Source organism: Pteropus medius, unplaced genomic scaffold (assembly GCF_902729225.1).
Source record: "Pteropus medius unplaced genomic scaffold, Ma_sr-lr_union100, whole genome shotgun sequence".
NCBI classification, from domain to species: Eukaryota; Metazoa; Chordata; class Mammalia; order Chiroptera; family Pteropodidae; genus Pteropus; species Pteropus medius.
Genome location: NW_024354875.1, coordinates 10306490 through 10325825, shown reverse-complemented (window position 1 = coordinate 10325825; position 19336 = coordinate 10306490). Strand labels below are relative to the sequence as shown.

General features: G+C 35.2%; 1 protein-coding gene across 1 annotated transcript in view; it reads right to left on the bottom strand.

Annotated features, from left to right (window-relative positions):
- The window catches only part of ARHGAP15 (Rho GTPase activating protein 15), a 588346-nt gene that overhangs the window by 470186 nt on the left and 98824 nt on the right, over positions 1–19336 (bottom strand). Inside the window, exon 6 of the mRNA XM_039855498.1 lies at positions 205–294. Within this exon, the coding sequence (XP_039711432.1) occupies positions 205–294 (90 nt within the window). The remainder of the gene's footprint in view (positions 1–204; positions 295–19336) is intronic.

The window sequence follows — 19336 nt, the reverse complement described above, 5'->3', positions numbered from 1 at the left end:
GTGTTTAGATACCAACCAGTCATGAGGGGAAAACAACAAAACCACCCAAAATTCAACAAAAAAGAGAGGTCAGTTTTTCGCCATGACTTTCCCACAACTAGTTGCATCTGAAAATGCACATGAAAATATCACAACAAGGTAGTCTTATTTTTATCCAAAAGACCTCAGATTTAGAAGGAATAAAAATAAATTGAACAGTCTTACTTGAAAGACATTCTTTCTGCTTGATTTTTCCTTTGTCCATTCAATATGTGCTCCACACAAATCCACAGTTTCTGGTTTGTGCCCAGTTTTCTGTAAACAAAAATGAAATAAGAATAAAAAGCATACAACATTGGTGATGCATGTCAGGAAAAAATGAGTTTATTCAATTAGCAGCTATGCGTATTTATAATATAGAGCCTTTTTTTTTTTTTTCAGTTTCAAACAGATATCTGAAACCTCATGTGTTCTCTATAGCGTTATTTACAATAGCCAACACATGGAAACAACCTAAGTGTCTGTCGGTGGATGAATGGATAAAACTAACGTGATATCTATGCACAAACACAGTGGAAAAGTATTCAGTCATTAAAAAAAAAGAGGGAATTCTTGCCATATGTGACATGGGTAAACCTTGAGCTTGTTAGGCTAAGTGAAGTAAGTCAGATAGGGAAAGACAAATACTGTATCATCTCACTTATATGTGGAATCTAAAAAAGTTGAACTCATAGAGCAGCTACCAGGGGCTGGACAAATGGGAAGATGTTGATTAGAGTACAAACTTTCAGTTATAAGATAGGTAAGTTCTGGAGGTCAAACGTATAGCATGGTGAAAATAGTTGACACTGTACTGTATACTTGCAAGTTGCTAAGAGAGTAGATTATAAATGTTCACATCACACAGATACACACACACACACACACACACACACAGAGGTAACCAAGTGAGGTAGAGGTAACAGATGTGTTAACTAACCTTGATGTGGTAATCATTTTACAATACGTACATATATGAAATCATCACATTATACACCTTAAACTTATAGTGTTGTCAATTATATCTCAGTAAAGCTGAAAAAAGGAAGAAACAAATTTAATATTTTAAGTGCTAACTGTCTTTTAGAAGTTCATATTACAGACTTTTAAGACTATGCAATAAGTATATGTTTATTTGTATTTAATAAATTTAATTTAGACCAACTAGATTATAGCATATGCTCCCTTTTACACAGTACAATGTGGGTGTTAAGTAAAAGCTGTTTTTATTTCTTTAATTCATAATAATCAATTAATGGGACTATCATCTATACCTGCCTCCTCATATTTTTATTAGGTTCAAATGAATCATACTTATATAATTTTAAATTTGCATAACTACAAATATTAAACAAAAATTTTCCAGTTTGGGAAATTTCTTTACTTTTTTTAAAGAAAGTGATGCCATATTTCAGATTCAAAATATTTTCATATGCTTTGAGCTACTCTAGGTTTGTTTATAGATAAATTCAGTACTTTTCTCAATTTTTCTTTTTTTAATATGTCTTATTTTTCAATTACAGTTGACATACAATATTATATTAGTTTCAGGTGTATAACATACTGATTAGACATTTATATAACTTACAAAGTGATCACCCTGATAAATCTAGTACCCACCTGACACCATGCATAGCCATTAAAATATCGTTGGCTATATTCCTTATGCTATATTTTACATCCCCATGACTATTTTGTAACTACTAATTTGTGCTTCTTAATCACTTCCCCTTTTTCACCCACCCCCTCTAACCCCTTGCAACTGGCAACCATTAAAATGTTCTCTGTATCTGAGTTTGTCATTTTTGTTTATTTTGTTATTTATATACTACAATAAATGAAATCATATGGCATTTGTTCTTCTTTCTCTGACTTACTCCACTCAGCACAATATCCTCTAGGTCCATTCATGTTGCAGATGGTAAGATTTCATTCATTTTTATGGCTGAGTAATATTCCATTGCATATATGTACCACCCTTTCTTTATCCATTCATCCATTGATGAACACCCAGGTTGATTTTATATCTCAGCAATTGTAATAATGATACAATGAACATGTGGATGTATATGTCCCTTTGAAGTAGTGCTTTGGGTTTCTTCGGATAAATATCCAGAAGCGGAGTTACTGGGTTCTTTGTCTCTTGATATAGCCTTTGTCTTAAAATCTATTTTGTCTGATATAAATATTGCTACCCCAGATTTTTTGATCGTTTGTTTTAATTTTCATAAAGTATCTTTTTCCATCCCTTTAATTTCAGTCTGTGTGTGTCTTTCGATCTGAAGTGAGTCTCTTATAGGCAGCATATGTAAAGTTCTTGATTTCATATCCATTCAGCCATCCTGTGTTTTTGATTAGAGCAAATACTCCATTTACTTTTAAAGTGATTATTCATAGATATGTAGTTACTGTCATTTTATTGGTCACATTTTTAATCTTTTTTTTTCCTTCTTCTTAAAGAAGTCCCTTTATAATATCTTGCAATAATGGTTTGGTAGTGATGAACTTTTCCAGTTTTTCTTGTCTGAGAAGCTCTTTATCTGTCCTTTGATTCTAAATGATAGCTTTGCTGGGTAATCTTAGTTGTAGGTTCTTGCTTTTCATCACTTTGAATATTTCATGCCAATCCCTCTGGCTTACAAAGTTTCTGTTGAGAAATCAGCTGATGGTCTTATGGGAGATCCCTTGAAGGTAACTAAGTGCTTTTCTCTTGCTGTTTTTAAGATTTTCTCTCTGTCTTTAACCTTTGGCAGTTTAATTATGATGTATCTTGATGTGGGCTTCCTTGGGTTCACCTTGTTTGGGACCCTCTGTACCTCCTAAGATAGTATGTCTATTTCTTTCACCAGATTAGAGAAGTTTTCCATCATTATTTCCTCAAATATTTTTTCTATTTCTTGCTCTATCTTCTCTTTCTGGTACGCCCATGATGCAAATGTTGATATGCTTGATGTTGTTCCAGAGGCTCCATAAACTCTCCCTTTTGGTAATGGTGGAGATTCTTCTTCTATTTGCTGATCTGCTTGGGTGTTTTCTGCTATCTTCTAAATTGCTAATTCAATCCTCTGCCTCATCCAATCTATTGTCGATTCCTTCTAATGTATTCTTTATTTCAGTTATTATATTCTTCACTTCTGACTGGTTCTTTTTTAATGTTTTCTATCTCCAGTTTTATGTTTCTTATCTCTTCGTTGAAGTTCTCGCTGAGATTATTGAGCATCTGTATAACTAGTGTTTTGAACTCTGCATCTGACAGATTGCTTATCTCCATTTTGTTCTTTTTCTGGAACTTTGTTCTTTTCTTTCATTTGGGACATGTTCCTTCCTGTGAGGCCCAGTGGTGTAGTAGTCTCCCTGTTCATCTGAGTCAAGTACTCCAGGTATGTCCCTTGTGTGGGTTGTATGTGCCCTTCTGTTGTATTTGAGCCTTGGGTGCTATTTGAACATCAGTGGGAGGGATTGACCCTCAGCCTGTTTGGTTGTAATGACTGGCCATAACTACAGTGGAGGAGCTGTTGTGCAGGGGCTGAACCTACAGAGCCAGATTCACTTTACTGGGGCTCTGGTGACTGACCAGTTTGACCTTTGGGTGTGTCATCCTTGGAGGTGGCCAGGTGGTTCTCCTGTTCAGTCTGAAGCTGGCCACTGGGCATGTCTGCCCCAGAATCTCCTAGGATGGGCTATGCCACAGGTCAAGTTGAACTGCAACCTATGTCCTGTCCAGAGCCACCTTAGATGAACAACTAAGCAGTCCACAATGGCCACCATCTGCACTTGGCTTGGAGATGCCTCAAGAAGCCAAGCAGAGAACCAAGACCAGCTGCCATTAGTGCCAGGCTTAGGGCTGCTCAGCAAGAAGGATGGGACACTCCAAGGCCCAATGCTGCTTGTTTGGGGTTTGTGAACCTTTGAGAGATTTTAGGAAAGTCCTCATCATGAGCCAAGATAGGCCATTTGTGTGGAAAAGCCACTGGAAGTGGCTTGGGGGGCGACCACAAATTGGAAGGGGTGGGGTCTCAAAAAATCATCAGGGCGGAGCAACCAGTGTTAACCAGATTGAAAGAGACTCAGATAGGCACCCACTTGTTTGCATACTGGGAAGAAGGAAGGCTCAGCAGAGAAACTGGATTCTGCCACTACTTCTGTCTGGGAGAAAGCTGCTTCTCCAAGCCTCACTTCAAAGCCAGACGATTCAGTCTCTCCCTGTATGTCCTTGGTACTTTTCAAGCTGTTGCCCTAGCACTGGAGCGCAGAGTAAGTGAGTCTGTCAGTGAGTTAAGTTTATGTGCAGGCCCTTTACGAGGAACTCCTGGGACTCCCGCTGCCCTCCGCCTCACTTGGTCACAATCTCTGCTGGTTTTCCCAGACAGAAGTTGGAGACCAACCTTCCTGGCACTAGTATTCCAGGCTGAGGAGCCCAGTGTGCAGCTGGGACCCCTCGCTCCTGTGGGGGAAACCTCTGCAGTCGAGACAGTCCCTTGGTTTTTAACTGCCACAAGCGGCAATGGGACTAGCCTATCTCACATCTCCGCCCCTCCTATCCTTCTCAAGGAGGTTTCTTCTGAATGTCCTTAGTTGTAGGACTTCTGTTTAGCTAGACTTCAGATGATTCTCAATGACGGTTAATCTGTAGTTTAGTTGTAATTTTGATGTGGTCATGAAAGGATGCAAGCACAGCTTTTTCCTACTCCACCATCTTGATTAGCGAGAGTTCAAACCATTTTTCATAGAATACTTTAAAATTTTAGAATATAAGGTTTATAATATTTTATACAAATGTTTTAACAGCATGAACTTAACAGGAAAACATGAAATTATGAAAGAATGACAAAAATGCTAAAGGAAATCTGTTCATGTGTCGTTTCATAGCCACTACGACCAATTCTATCAGTTTAACAGAAATAGACTATTTTTCAGAAGAAGCCAGAAATGTTTTTTTATAGTACATTTTTGATTTTTTTTTTTTTGGCAACTCAATAAAATTGTTTTTTTGGAAACACTGTACAAGCCAAGCATAACTTTCCTTCAGAATAAATTCGGCTGACAGAACAGCAACTGATAGCATATCTTTCCTTTGTTATTTGGTAGTAATCTCATGAGAACTCAATTGATATGAGCATGCCTCTCACAGATGCTTCAGTCAGTGAAATATTTTTACTGGTTCATCCATACTCTGCCACCCAGGTGATCACTACTGTGCAAAATCTCAAAGCATGATAATGATCATTGTTGAGTAACTTATGACATAGAAAAATTAAAAACAACCTGCTTCTTCTACAGTTAATTAAATTAAATTATAGAAACTCAGAATCAACAAAAATAGCCATTAAGTGTACATAATGAAAGATGTTATCTTTCCCATATAATGCAGTCAGGGGGAAAGATGAAATTATTATATAGGAAGCATTTTTATGAGCCAAGCACTTCCCTAAGTGTTTGACAACTACCAATTTATTCAATTCTTTTAAAACTGTATGCAATAGGTACTATTATTATCACCATGTTATAGGTAAGATAGTATGCCAGAATGGCTAGTTAAACTTTCCCAAGGTAACAGAGATAGAAAAGGAGGAGCCAGGATTGAAATGTGAGCAGCTTCACTCCAGAGTCTGTTCCTAACCATTATGTAATCCTTGAAACTTGAATTTACACTATGGTCATACTTATGTTAAAACATGTAACATTTTGAGAAAATATATGCCTTTCTTACTAGACTGTAGTACAGTCGTATTGATATTGTTTCTGTCCTCTGTTAAACTTGATATTCCTTTTGGGCCTTTATATGACCTATTTACCTGGGATACCTCCCAATTCTCACGTGGCTGACTCCTTATTCATCAGGTCCCAACTAACTGTCACCTTGTCATAGGCTTTTTCTGACTATCTTATATAAAAGAGCTACAATCCAGGACTCCTGAATATGCTCTATCTCACTACTTGTTTTAATTTCACCACCGCCCTCCTCCTAGCTGAAATTAACATATATATTTTTATATGCTGTCTGTTTTTCTCCCGCTAGAATTAAGCTCCCTGAGCTGGGGCCTTGTTTGCCTTTTCCTCCACTATTTTCCCCAATGTATGGAACAGTGCCTGGCACATAGTTGTTGTTCAATGAATATTTGCTGAATTCATGAATGAAGAAAAAAATACCAAAATGCAACTAGCTTTTGTGCTTTGGAAGGAAGTTTTGGGCATCTGAAATTCCCAATTTTATAACAGTTGAGATTTGTATTTGGTTTAATGGTTAAACAGTCTTTGCTTTGTGATTTGGAAAAGTGATAAACAATTTAATGGACTCATATGGATTGAATTTAGGATTTCACAGAATCATTCAATAAACATTTATTGCATACCTATACTGTGTCAATGTACTAGCTGTTGTGCTGGGTGCTGGGACTCCAGAGATAAAGATACTGTCTTTTCCTTTAAGATTTCCATACTAGCCTTAGACTCAATGTATTTTCTATATACTCTTTTTATAAATGTGGAGCTAAAAGAAAGCTATAGGTAAAAAGTAATCTAAGCTTTCCCAGTTCACTTCTTCACCTTCCCTCCATTGAAGCAATCTTCAATCAGCTTCACCTCTAACATATCCCATGTCCTCAGTTTTTCGTACCCCCACCCCATTGTTTGTTTTTGATGTTATTAAAATCCGCAGACCTTTGTGAGTTCTCCTAGTCTCTCACACTGTTCCTGCTTTCACTTCTTTCCATGTCTAGACCTATGTCCCTGATTCAGCAGTCACTTCATCTTCTCTCTCTTTCAGTATCTGTCTGTCTGTCTTTCTCTCTCACATTCAATAATCCATTCTACCCTCTCATTTACTTTTTCTTCTACAGTCTTCTTTATATTCCCTAATTCTGGAGAAATAACTTTTGAAAACTCAGTATACTAACATTACAAATAATGGCCACCTTCTTCATTAGAGCTTCTGACTTTACTTAGCAAAACTTTTTTTTTTTAATTGTGATAAAGACGTTTAACATATCAATGAAATCACTGCCAAGACTAATGTCATAATGAAGCAGGAAATATTTTATGTGTTCCTAGTCACTTTCTATTCTTCCTCATGACACTTTCTCTCAAAGCTTTACCCCTTTCAAGTTGGCACATCGAATGGCTTACTCTAATTCATAGAGATTATAGAACCCTGGTGCTAGAAAATTCACAAATTTTCCCACTTTCACAGCCTGTGTAATCAAAAAAAAACAAACAGATATAAAGTGGAATAAATTCCTGTATGTTTTGCCCTCTGAACACCTTATATTAATTTCTCATTTATTTTTTACAAAAAATGTGAAGTTATTACTATTGCCTTAAATTTACAGGTGAAGAAACTCAAGTAGAGAGTGGTTAAGTGCCTTACATAGTTGACACACTTAATCAGTGCCTGAGCTACGTATTCACTTTTATTTGATTCTAAGTCCCAAGGTCTTAATCACAGCACATACAAGGTCCTCCCCTCCACGCATGTCCTTTCCTCCTACTAGGTCACTTAATGCCCTTTTTAGGTCCAAAAATAAGGATTCACATTTTCTATTTCCTTCGCGTGTCATCATTTCCCATTTTCTCTCATGGCTCCCAGAATTCTGGACCTAAATCTATGACTCTGGTCCGCCTGTCTAATAAACTCTCATGCCTGGGATTATAGTGGCATCTATGAGCATCAGATTAAAGGATATAATCTGAGAGTGAAAGATTGAGAATATAGGAGAAAAGGGATAACTCAGAAAATGAGGAATGAGATGGGATAGAATAATGAAATAGAAAGGAAAAACCTTGAGCCAAAGAAGGAGCATCACTTCCTGTGAGGCAAAACAAGATTATAAACTATAATCATGCTCAAGTCCCTCTTCTTTAAACAAAATATATAAAAGAAAGAAAGCATCAACCCCATAATCTCACTTTTTTTATTCTCACCTATTTCCTTTCCATTATTTTCATGATTCTTCAGTTTTCCGTAGTCACATCCTCTGCTTATGTTCCATTCTCTTCTCAACCTACTGCAGTCTTTTACTCCTTTCCTTGACTAATCTAAAACATCTCAACAATTAAAGTTGACAAAAACAACATTGTCTCCCATCAACATTCTACTTGAATCCTGTATTATTAGATTCTGCTGGTCCTTCTTAAAAGTCCCTGTCTCAGCTTAAAAGTCCAGCTGTGAAGACATTTCCTCTCCAAATTCTTCTTTCATCTTTTATACTCTTCTTTCTCTGTTTGTTTGTTTTTTTCCACTGACTCCTTTTCCTCTTCTCACATCTTAAATGTTGGTAATCCCGAATTTACTGTTCTAGGCCTTCATTATTCCTAATAATTTGCATACTTCCAAAGGATTTTGGACTTGTCGCTGGTCTGATCCATTATTTATAATATGTTGACTCCTCAGTGGTTCCTCTGGCCCCTAGCTCCCTCTTATATGCCAGGACTATATTTTCTAACTACTATGAAAACTAATAAACAGAAACTTCATTTAAAGTGGAATGAACTAGAAGACTTTAAAGTGGAATGGACTAGAAGAGAGAACTCTCACACACTTGTCACTCAATACACACTACTGACCTTAACAGGAAGAGACACACCTTGCATCTCTGACAGGAAGTGATACAACCTTACTACCTCAGCAAGAGAAAGAAAAGATTCCTCCTTGCCCAGTAACGGCTCAGCCAATGGGAGATCGCCGTAATCAGCTAATGAGAAGTCACTATACTTTGAACTTTCAGTTTCCTCAAATGGACTCTTTGTTTACAACAGCCCTTCCACAGTCCATAAAACAGTGTTTCTCTCCTTTGTTTTTCTGAACTTGCATGTGGTTCATCATTAGGCAGTGTTTATTCCCAAATAAACCCATTTTGCTGAAGAAATATTTGGCTATTCGTTTGAGGTCAACATTACCATTAAGATGTAGCACAAACAACTCAATGAAACCATTGTTTTCTCAGACTTGCTTCTTTTTCTCTATTGCTTGTCTTGCTTCACCTTCTTTACTTTTTAAATTTTCCCCTTTCTTTCACCATTCACAACCAAAAGGTACAGAGCCCGAATTCCAGAACTATCTCCCTCTTCTTCATCCCATGACTACAACCTCATTTGAGCTCTTCCTTTCCTTCATCTGAAGTTTTTTTTTTTCTTTTTTAGGTGAGGCAACCCTTGGTTGACCTCACAAATTGCAAGGACCTTGTCAGCTTACAATCCCTTACTTTTTATTTTTTACGCCTATAGCATTTGGTCTTCCTAGGTGGTCCCTTCGTCTGAAGTCTTATCCTTACTATTTCCTCGGAGACTGGTCACTTTTTTCCCCCTTAGAACAAAAATCTCGCCATACGTCTTCTGGAAACTTCTCATCTCCAGAATAATATATAAACCTCTCAGTAGGGTATGCAGGCTCCTTTCATCATCTCCCAACCATCCTTCTCCAATCCATTCATTCCACCTTTCTTCTACACACTAGCTATGCACGGTAGTTTCCAAGTTGCGACATGCCTTCACAACTTTATACACTGGGGAACTGAGTAGGCATGCATGCTTTGTATCTGAAACACATTAACCTCTCTTTAATCTACTCTTTTGCTTTCAATTTGCCCCAATCCTGTCATTTTCATGATGTAACTTCAAAATAATCTCCTTGAGGCTCTCCATTGCCTCTCCAGGCACAATCACTCACTCCTTCCCTACGTTTTCCCTACTCTAAAATATACTTTGTTATTACACATTACAACCACTTTTTGGTATGTCCGTTCCAACACCTATACAATCAGAGAACAAGCTGGGTTTGTCTTACATTCTTCATTTTGCCAAAATGTAACAAAGTGGCCCCAAATAAGCACACAACAATTATTTGTTAATTGTTGAATGAATTTATTAACAGGACGGAGATTACAATGGAAAATTTCCAGATTCATTCCAATGCATTAGTAATTAAAAATAAATAATATATCTCATAATAATAGCTTATGAAATGAGAACTACATAGGAAGTAAAAGCACAACATTTCCATCTATACTGACCTTTAATGGGAATTGATCTGAAGGCACGATCAAAGCAAATAATACAGATTTGGGGTGAATTCAGAAGTATGCCAGGAAAAGCTAAAATGATTTGAATAAAATTCAATCAAATAAATATATTAGCTTCAAGAAGGAAAAACTAAAATAAGTAAAGAGAGGACTACTTAAAAAGAATCTTTATTAGTAGTTTATTTTAACAAAGCTAAAGCAGAAAGACCCAGGCTTGAGGAACAGTGTTAGGGACTAGGCTTTATTATAAGGGAAGAGTTTTGGTATTTAAGAATTGTTAAACATTGGAATAACTTGTTCAGAAAAGTCATAGAATTCATTTGGAAGACAATCAAGATTTTATTCAACAAGCCTGAAATTAAAGGATCCTTTAATAGAAAACATATTTCTGTTTCTACAGCTAAAAAACATTTTAAAAAGTCTGCTAATGAACCACATGATGCCAATGGATCATATTGTACATCATTATAAAAAATATACTTTTAAAAAGTGACTAAATATGGATTTAAATATGAATGTATATATTGTATCTCTTTTTAGGGTAAACTTAAAATACAAATGACTGATTTAAAAATATTTAAATAGAATTATTTAAAAATTACTACTTCTGGACAATAAAACATAAAAGCCTTTTTGCTGGAGCAATGTGAACTCATTAAAAATTGATCCTACCTAGGTCTTGTCCACTTAAGATTTTTATTATTCTCTTAGTCCATCTTTATCATTTCCCAATAATAGCCGACAGGGTATTCTCTTATAATATATTTTTCTCTGACCTAGATTAAACCTTTGGGAATAACTTTCCCATTTTTCTTTATGGGATATTTGGGGTCTTTTAATGTATATTAAAAAATATCAAAGGGAAGATGCTCTTTTGCCTGATGGTATTTTCCATGATGAAGACTGGACATGTGTGTGGGCAACAAATCATTGGGCCACTTATTCTCATACCCTTATTACTAGATGTGTTTTTTTAAAAAAATGACAAAGCTCAGATTTTATGAAACAGGTTATTAGCTACCATTTTTTATTTTGGATTAATTGCTATTCCAGAATATAGACTCAGATTGTCCTTATCAGTTTGAAACATGAAACACAAAATCTGTTTAGAGAAATTAAGTTTTATCACATAACTGGTTTTGATTCTGGAAACTCATTCATGGAGGAGGCTAAAACTCACTTATAAATTCTCATTTGGGCAAAATGATTTAGGAAAGAGTGCTGAATGGATACCTGATCTTATTAATGTCTAAAGTATGGCCATTGACAAGATAGAAGAGGATACTTTGTGAGATGTGAGTTTTATGTATATGAATATAAATGATGTTAATAATAACTGAAATTGTTTCTACAGTGAAATTTCTCAGTACATAACAAGACCAAATCAAACCAGATTTTCATAAAAGCAAACCTTTTTAGTGGTTTTTGGGCACTAGAATGTTATGTTTCTGGTTTTTTTTTTGTAATTTTGTTTGTTTGTTTTTCTGAGGAGAAAGTATTCTCTCCTTTTCAAGAAATACCTATTGCATTTATTGCTGAATCAAAATCTTATGAGAACAAATATAATAGCTTCTACTTAGTATACATTTACTGTATGCTGATACTATTTTACATTTACATTACATAGAACAAAAAAAAAAAAAAGAAAACCTAATTTTGCAAGGTGAGTAGCTTGGGCACATTTTGAGTCCCTTTGGAGCCCCTCCTTAGACACTACTACACACAGTCTATCTCAGCTGTCCCTGCAGATGACCAACCCTGATTGGGCCCATATGGTCCCGTATCCTGAGGATGACCAGTCACCATCTTGGAATTCTAAAGCCTCCCTCCCAGCTGCCAGAGTGCAGACAGGCTTTTGGCTCCCTGAACACTTCCAGATTTGGATGAAATAATGTTTTAGAAAGTATAGGATCTGGCTTTCTGAGTAGCCATCCAAGGGTGTACTCAGAGTCTATATGAGGCAGGCAATGAAGACTGGATGGTAACCAAAAAGAAGCAAGAAATGGAAAGAAACATAACAGATAAGTTCCTTCTCCTTCCTCTGACCCTGCCCAATGATGCTCTGCATCTCTTTGAGGCTCACTGTAGAGTAGTAGCTAGCATGATAACACTGACACACACCCCTCCCTCTATTATTTTCCATCATGTTCTGCCTTACTTCCTTTTTACTTCATTCCCTGTGTCCTGGATTCATACCTCCCCAGCAAAGCATGGATGCTTAGTTCAGGCTTTGTTTTCTAGGAAATAAGGACTGAGACGATTGTTACTTTCCTTGTGGCAGAGATGGATAGCTCTCCACCAAAATGTATGTTGTGCTCCCTCCTCAGAAGTCTAGAGCTGTCATTGTGAAGCAGCTTACTAGACAGACTCCATTTTTTTCCTCTTTGCATCAGCATGGCCACATGACTCATTCTTATCGCTGAAATGTATGCAAGAACATGTGAGACACTTCTAGGCTCAAGGATTTTAAAGAGCATGTAGACTTTCTCGTGTTGTCTTTACCTTTCTTTCATCTGACACTATGGGATGGCAGAACACATAGATGAGAGAAACACCATGTAGCAGAAAGCTGATCAGGAATATCTGTTTTGGACTGTGGCATGAGTAAGAAATGAGGTTCTGCAAAAATGTTGGGTTGCAATTCGGACAGCAAGTAGTGTTCCCCTACTGACAAATCTTTATATTATTGTTTAAAAAAACAGACAGATTTTAAATATACTGCCATTAAGTGGCAATTTGGCCATTTGAATCCAAAATTCTATCTGGTTCCAAAGCCTGTTTTCTTAACCACTACATTATATTGCTTCATGTAGTAATAATAACAATAACAATAATAAACACGATTAAGATTTATTATCTTTGCTATGTGCTAGGCATGTTTCATCAATTTTCTCACATAATCTCACAATAGTTCTATGAGATAAGTACTCTTATTAACCCCATACTGCAGCTGAGATAGCCAATGATTATAGCAACAAGTAAAAGGTGAACATATGATTCCTAACCCTGGTGGTCTGACGTAGAAGCCCATATTCCTACCTAACATGGTATACTGCTTTCCAGAACATTTCAATTTAGTAGTGAATTTTAAAGAAAGACTACATATATATTCAGTAAATTTATAAATATGTACTGTCGAATAAAAGTATATTTTGTTTTGGGGAAATATAAGCTCTAAATTAGATGCATTTTATCGACCAAAATGATAAACCACAGAGAGTCAAGCTTCATAATTAAAATAGTTTTCTGAGAGAGCCTAAGGTGAGGTTTATTGGACAGTAAGCTATTATCCATTTATAAAGCATCCTATCAATTCCATAGATTTTTGTGGTTATTAAAAATTATGTAAGATACAGAATTTATTGTGTTTAATGACCAAATCTTGAGCAAAGTATAACCAGAGAACATGGCTTCATTTACAGTAATATTGATCACTTGATCTCATTTTTTTCTTACAAAGTTTATGTTAATAAAGCACTAGAATTCAACTTCCTTTTCTTTTTTCTTGTTTTCCATCTCCACCCATCATTTTCTAGATTTTGGACTATTTTGTATGATGAGGCCATATGATAGTGCAATCTATGCCTAATAATAACCATGTTAACTTTGCCCGATCACTATCATTATGAGAATTAAAATATTAAAGAGAGATTGAAAATGCCTTCATTAGGCTAAGGTTGGTAGATCTATTGTTTGCCCTTCCATTATTTATGATCTTTTTGAGCAGAAATGTGAATAAAGGCTCGATACTCCTTTACAAAGATAAAAATCATTCCATATTCATTGTCAACAGAATACTCAATAATTCATGAATAGCTTTCTGATTGAAACTATTTTCATCTTTTTGCTAAATCACAACATTTTGCTCCCATAAATAAGTCCATTTTGTTATTAAAGACATACTATGGTGAATGAGCACTAGATGTATTGCATTATTTAATTAATGCTCATGTTCATTATTTGCATTAGAAGTAAATAATTTAAAAAAGAAAACAAATTATTATAATGAGGTCTTTTATTTTATCTTTTTTTTTTTGCTATCAAGTTTATGGCTGAATGAATGGTTTGAAAAATGTAATAGTTTATTGAATGTCTTGGAAAAGTTTTTTATCATTTGAAATAAAATTTGCCAGCGTTTGCTTCTGACTAAAAGTATTAGTACAAGGTAAAGTGAAAAACATAAAGTAGCAAAAAAAGAAAAGTTACACAACATGTAGGCTCCATATTGATCATACCGACTCTTAAAAAATTTAGAAACCATACAATTTATGGTGAGAAATACTCCCTTAAATGTTTATAATGCCTTTAAATTAATGTTAAAAGTGACAGTTTTCTGAGAGCACTCTGATAAATATAACAGAAATGCTGATAGATGATAATAAGGTTGAATTGTTCTGATTTTTGGTATATGTGGTGACAGAGATTCTTAAACTAGAAATGGACTTTGCACAATGTGTTTATTTCAGTAACGTGCAACACTGGAGTCACATTAAAACACTTGTAGGTTTGCTACCGGTGCTCACTGATAAGCTGATATACCTATGTTCCTGGAATAGCATATTTTAAATTTTCTTTAATAAATTGTATGATTTGCTTTTTATGCACTAGGACATCTTTAGAAATGGCTATACTGTTAAAAGGTCAAAGACACATGAAACTAGTAAATAGTGAGACGATACCCTGTGATTTACTATATGCATTGGGCCATAATGATGACAAACTTAACCTTTTTGCTATTTTCTTTGCCAATAAGAACACAGGCCTTATTGTTCTCATCTATTTCCATAGATTTTTAGAATTTGTCTCAGATAATTTAACAAGGCCCGTCTTCTTTTTATTAAAAGTAGAAACAAAAATACATCTTAATTCCTCAAACCTTTCTCTGGAAACTGAATCTCTCTCTTAGTTTGAGAATATTGATTGCAAAGGGCTCTAAAGTACCTACAGAATGAAATCATCTCTTCTCACAATCCTGTTCAAGATCTTTCATAAGCTCATTCCATAGTGACTTTCTAACCAAATTAGAGTGCTTGCTATTAGACAATGCTGTTCCTCAACTTATTTTGAGGCAATCCTTTACTATCACTGCATCCAGGCAACTTGGAGATGAAACATACAAATAGTATGGACTGGAGCACATCCACCCTAGACCTCAGGGAACCTCCAAAAAACGGTTTCAAGAGCAATGACTATCAGATAGTGCATAGGTCAAGGCAAGAAATCAATACATATCTTTAAAATAAACAAGCAAATTTAGCAATTAATTTCTCATATTTTATCATTTCTGCTCCCTTATTTCTACATAAAATGACCCCCCAATTTCTGCATTGAAATCCTATTCATCCTTCAAAAACATGCTCAAACATCACTTCCTTTATACATATATTTAGAACCCTTTCCAGTAAGCAATCTCTCTCCTCTGACTGTCCATAAAACTAAGACATGCATCTGTTCATGCCATTTTGGAGCAATTATCAATGTTCATTTTTTCACAATTACTTGACTTATAGGCATGCCTTCTATTTGTTTCTAAACCTTCAAGGGAAAATCTCAGTCTCATTCATTTTTGCACCTTTCATAACACCTAGCACAGTGGATTAAACATCAAGGGTGCTCAGTGATATTGTCAAATAAACAAATAGAGAGGTATATAGGTTGAGCAATACTTAAAACAGTCCATTACGTAAAAGGACCACCTATTTTATTATGATAAACCTACATATGATTTTATATAATGAACCTACATATGGTTGTGTCTCCTCTACCAGACTATAAGCACCCTAAGAGCAAAAATTATATATTATTCATCTGGATATCTCTAGGATTTAAAAACACAAGTGTGACACCTGCTAGGAGTTAACTGTTCATAGAATAGATAAATGAATGGGTGCTCTAAATTACAGAGCTTCTTCCCCATGAGACAATCTACCTTTTTTTTTTAACCAGGCATGTAAATTTGCCATATTCCATGCCCAGAGTCAGGTGTCTACTTCATATCAAGCAAAAGCTCTAAAATCACAAAGCACAGCAGATACCTAGGAGACAAGTTGCAATTAAAGTGCTGGAGACTTGGAAATGCTTCACCGATACTAATATAGGTTAGTGTACCTGAAAAATGCAAGGGATGTGAGTAAAGACATCAGAGAATAAATGAAAGCGACAACGCTTGTTTCTTTAAGACTTCTCTAGCACAAGATGAAACATAATATTGTAGGTGCTTTTGAGGCAACCCTTTTGCTCTTAATCTAAATGAAATGAAACCATGATCCTAAAAGAATTGGCTTTCTTTCTTGCCTTTTCCCCATGATAAGTCCAGTCTTTTTAATATATGTAACACCTAGGTCATACTGCATTTCAGTAAGTACTTGCTAAAAGAAGCCATACTAGATTATTCTAGAGTGAAGACGTCTGGGGAATACTGACACACCTTATTAGAGATTTGTCCCTGGTAGTAACTCTCAGCCCATGGCATTCTTCTCAAACCTTTTCTTTTATCCTATCTTCCAACCAAACCAAAAAATTTATTCTTCTTTTGAGCACACAGACCTTGCCCATTCTGTTTCATGCCATTGTTCATATTTTTTTAATCCACTGGAATTCCCTGCCTACAAATCTCCTCATATTGAATTATAACCATCCTTCAAGGCCCAATTCAAATCTTCACAGATGTGAGCTCTCTCTCCTTTAAATCTCAAAAAATTCTTCCATGTTTCTTATTTCATCTCACCCTATTTTTTGGCAGAGATGCTATAAAGCAAAGACTGTATCTTGATTATTCCTGATTATATCTCTATGCCTTATACGTAGCCCTAACGAGCAAGCTGTTCATTGTAGGATTTCAATACATATTCTTATGAAGCCTTTTCCCACCAAGGCTTGTATAAATAGCACAAACTTGATTAACCAAATGCATATTTAAATGAAAGTGAGGTAGATTGAAATGAGAAACTATGTTATTTGGATCAAATCTCCAACTAAACACAACGAAAAATGCTGGATATTTTAAAAAATTATCTTAAAAGAACAAAAAGGCTGATAGTGGAAACTGAGAGGGGAAATATTTTTTGATGTGAAATCTAAACTCAGAGAGAAAGGCTGAGTATCTGAACATAAGTGCACTTCGCCTGAGGGCATTTGTTTATATTACACATCTGAACTTTGGTCACTCAACCCCACAGAATAATGGAATAGGTGTGTTTGAGATTTTATGAAAAGATAAAGAAGAACAAATATTAAACGCGTCACCTTTCTCCAATCCCAGGGGACTATAAAGAAGACTGTCTTTGTGGATGAGAAATGTAAGAGAAGAAAAAAATGGACGAGTAAAGAATAATTCTATCTCAGAAGCTGTAGCACAGCTGTAGCCCTCCTATTGTGTACATATAACTCAAGAATTTTACGTTGTTAACCTAGGTTGAATTAATCAGTCACTAGGAGTGTCTCAGATCCTTTGAGAAAAGTGCGAAACAGTCTGGAGTAGGACATATTTATCCCAGGCCTCAGAGAACCTCCCAGGATATTTCAATAACAATGATTAGCACACAGTCAAAGATAACCAGACCTACAAGGAAACAAAGCAACATGAGTGAGAACCAGCAGAAAGAGATTGATGTGAACTTTAGATATTAGAATCACAAGACAGATTATTAAACAACTATGCCTTCTAATTTTAACAAAATAAAAGAGAGTCTTGAAAATCTGCAGGAAACAACTATAACAAATGACAGAGTAAATTTTAAAAAGAAACAAATTTCTAGAAATGAAAACAATGTTTAACACAAGGAGAGACTGAATTAAAAAATTAGAAGATAAATCAAGAGAAATTATTCGGAATGCAGTTCAGAAAGACAAACAGAAAAAAGAAGAATGTAAAACGTGTGGAGGACAGAGTGGGAAAACAACATAGGTTTAAACAGAAAATTTAGAAGAAAATAAGAGAGAAAATACAAAAGCAACTACATTTAAAAATATAATAGCTGGAAATTTTCTAAAATATATTAATGACAATTATAAACAATTTCAAGAAGCCCAAAAATCCAGGCAGGAAAAATAAAAACAAATTAACATCTGGATGCATGATGGTGAAACTGTAGAAAAACAAAGTAATGAAAAATATTGTGGAACAGCCAGAGAACAGCAGTTAGACTCGCAGGCAACTTCTTGATCCCAATAACAGATGACAGAAAATAGTAGAATGATATCTTTGATGTGCTGAAAGAAAATAACTGTTAACTGAAAATTCTATATTCAGAGAGAATATATATTTCCAGAATAAGGGAGAAATAGAGACATTTGAAACAAGCTGACAATGATACAAATTGTCACCACAAGACACTTACTACAGGAATTTCTCATAATATATTCCCCACAGAAGAAAAAATGATCCTCGAAGGTAAATCTAAGAAGCAAGAAGAAATAAATAGCGAAGAACATGGTAAATATAGGGCAAATGGAAACCATCATTGATTCTATAAAAGAATAAATAATGTCTAGTGGTATTTTTTAAAAAAAAAGAAGAAAGAAAAGAATTAAAATACCAGACAGCAAAAGTATATACTTTGGGAAGGGGATAAATAGATTAAATATAGTCTAAGGTAATATTTTGGAAGAGGATAAAGGATTTGATTAGCTTTAATCTTTGATAAGTATCAATGTTATAATCCTAGGTAAACTACGAACAGAATAGAAACAAAGTATATCACTCCCAAACCAGTAGAGAAAAATATAGAATTTAAAAAAAAAAAAAAGGAAAGAAAAAGCATATGCTGTGATTCTATTTATATACATTCAAAACCAGACAAAATAAACTCTATTTCTTAAGGGCTATAGATATAAGTATAAAAATAATGAAAGGTGCTGAAATAATGACTAAAATGCAATTTAACTCTGTGGCAAGGAGAAAGGTTGTGATGACATAGGGACAAATTGCAGAAATGGGGCTTCTCATGGAGGCTGTCAGGGTCTATATCTTGAACAGGGTGGTGGTTATGTAGAAGTTTGATTGATAACGGTTAAAACATATATATATATGTTGTATAAATATTACTAAAAAGCTGTTTCTGTATTATTTTCCAATGACATTATTTAAAAATTTTTAAGTGTGCTACACATCAGAATACATAAAAATCTATGAGAATATGAATGCTATTCTTTCCTTCATAATTAGGGATATCCAGATCTAGAGACACCAGTGGTTTTCAAATGGTTCTCCTCACAGGAGGGCCAGCCAGTCTGGACCAAACTTTCTCCGGTCTGAGGTAAAGTGAATAAAACAGAGACAATGTATGTACACATGGAAGGAG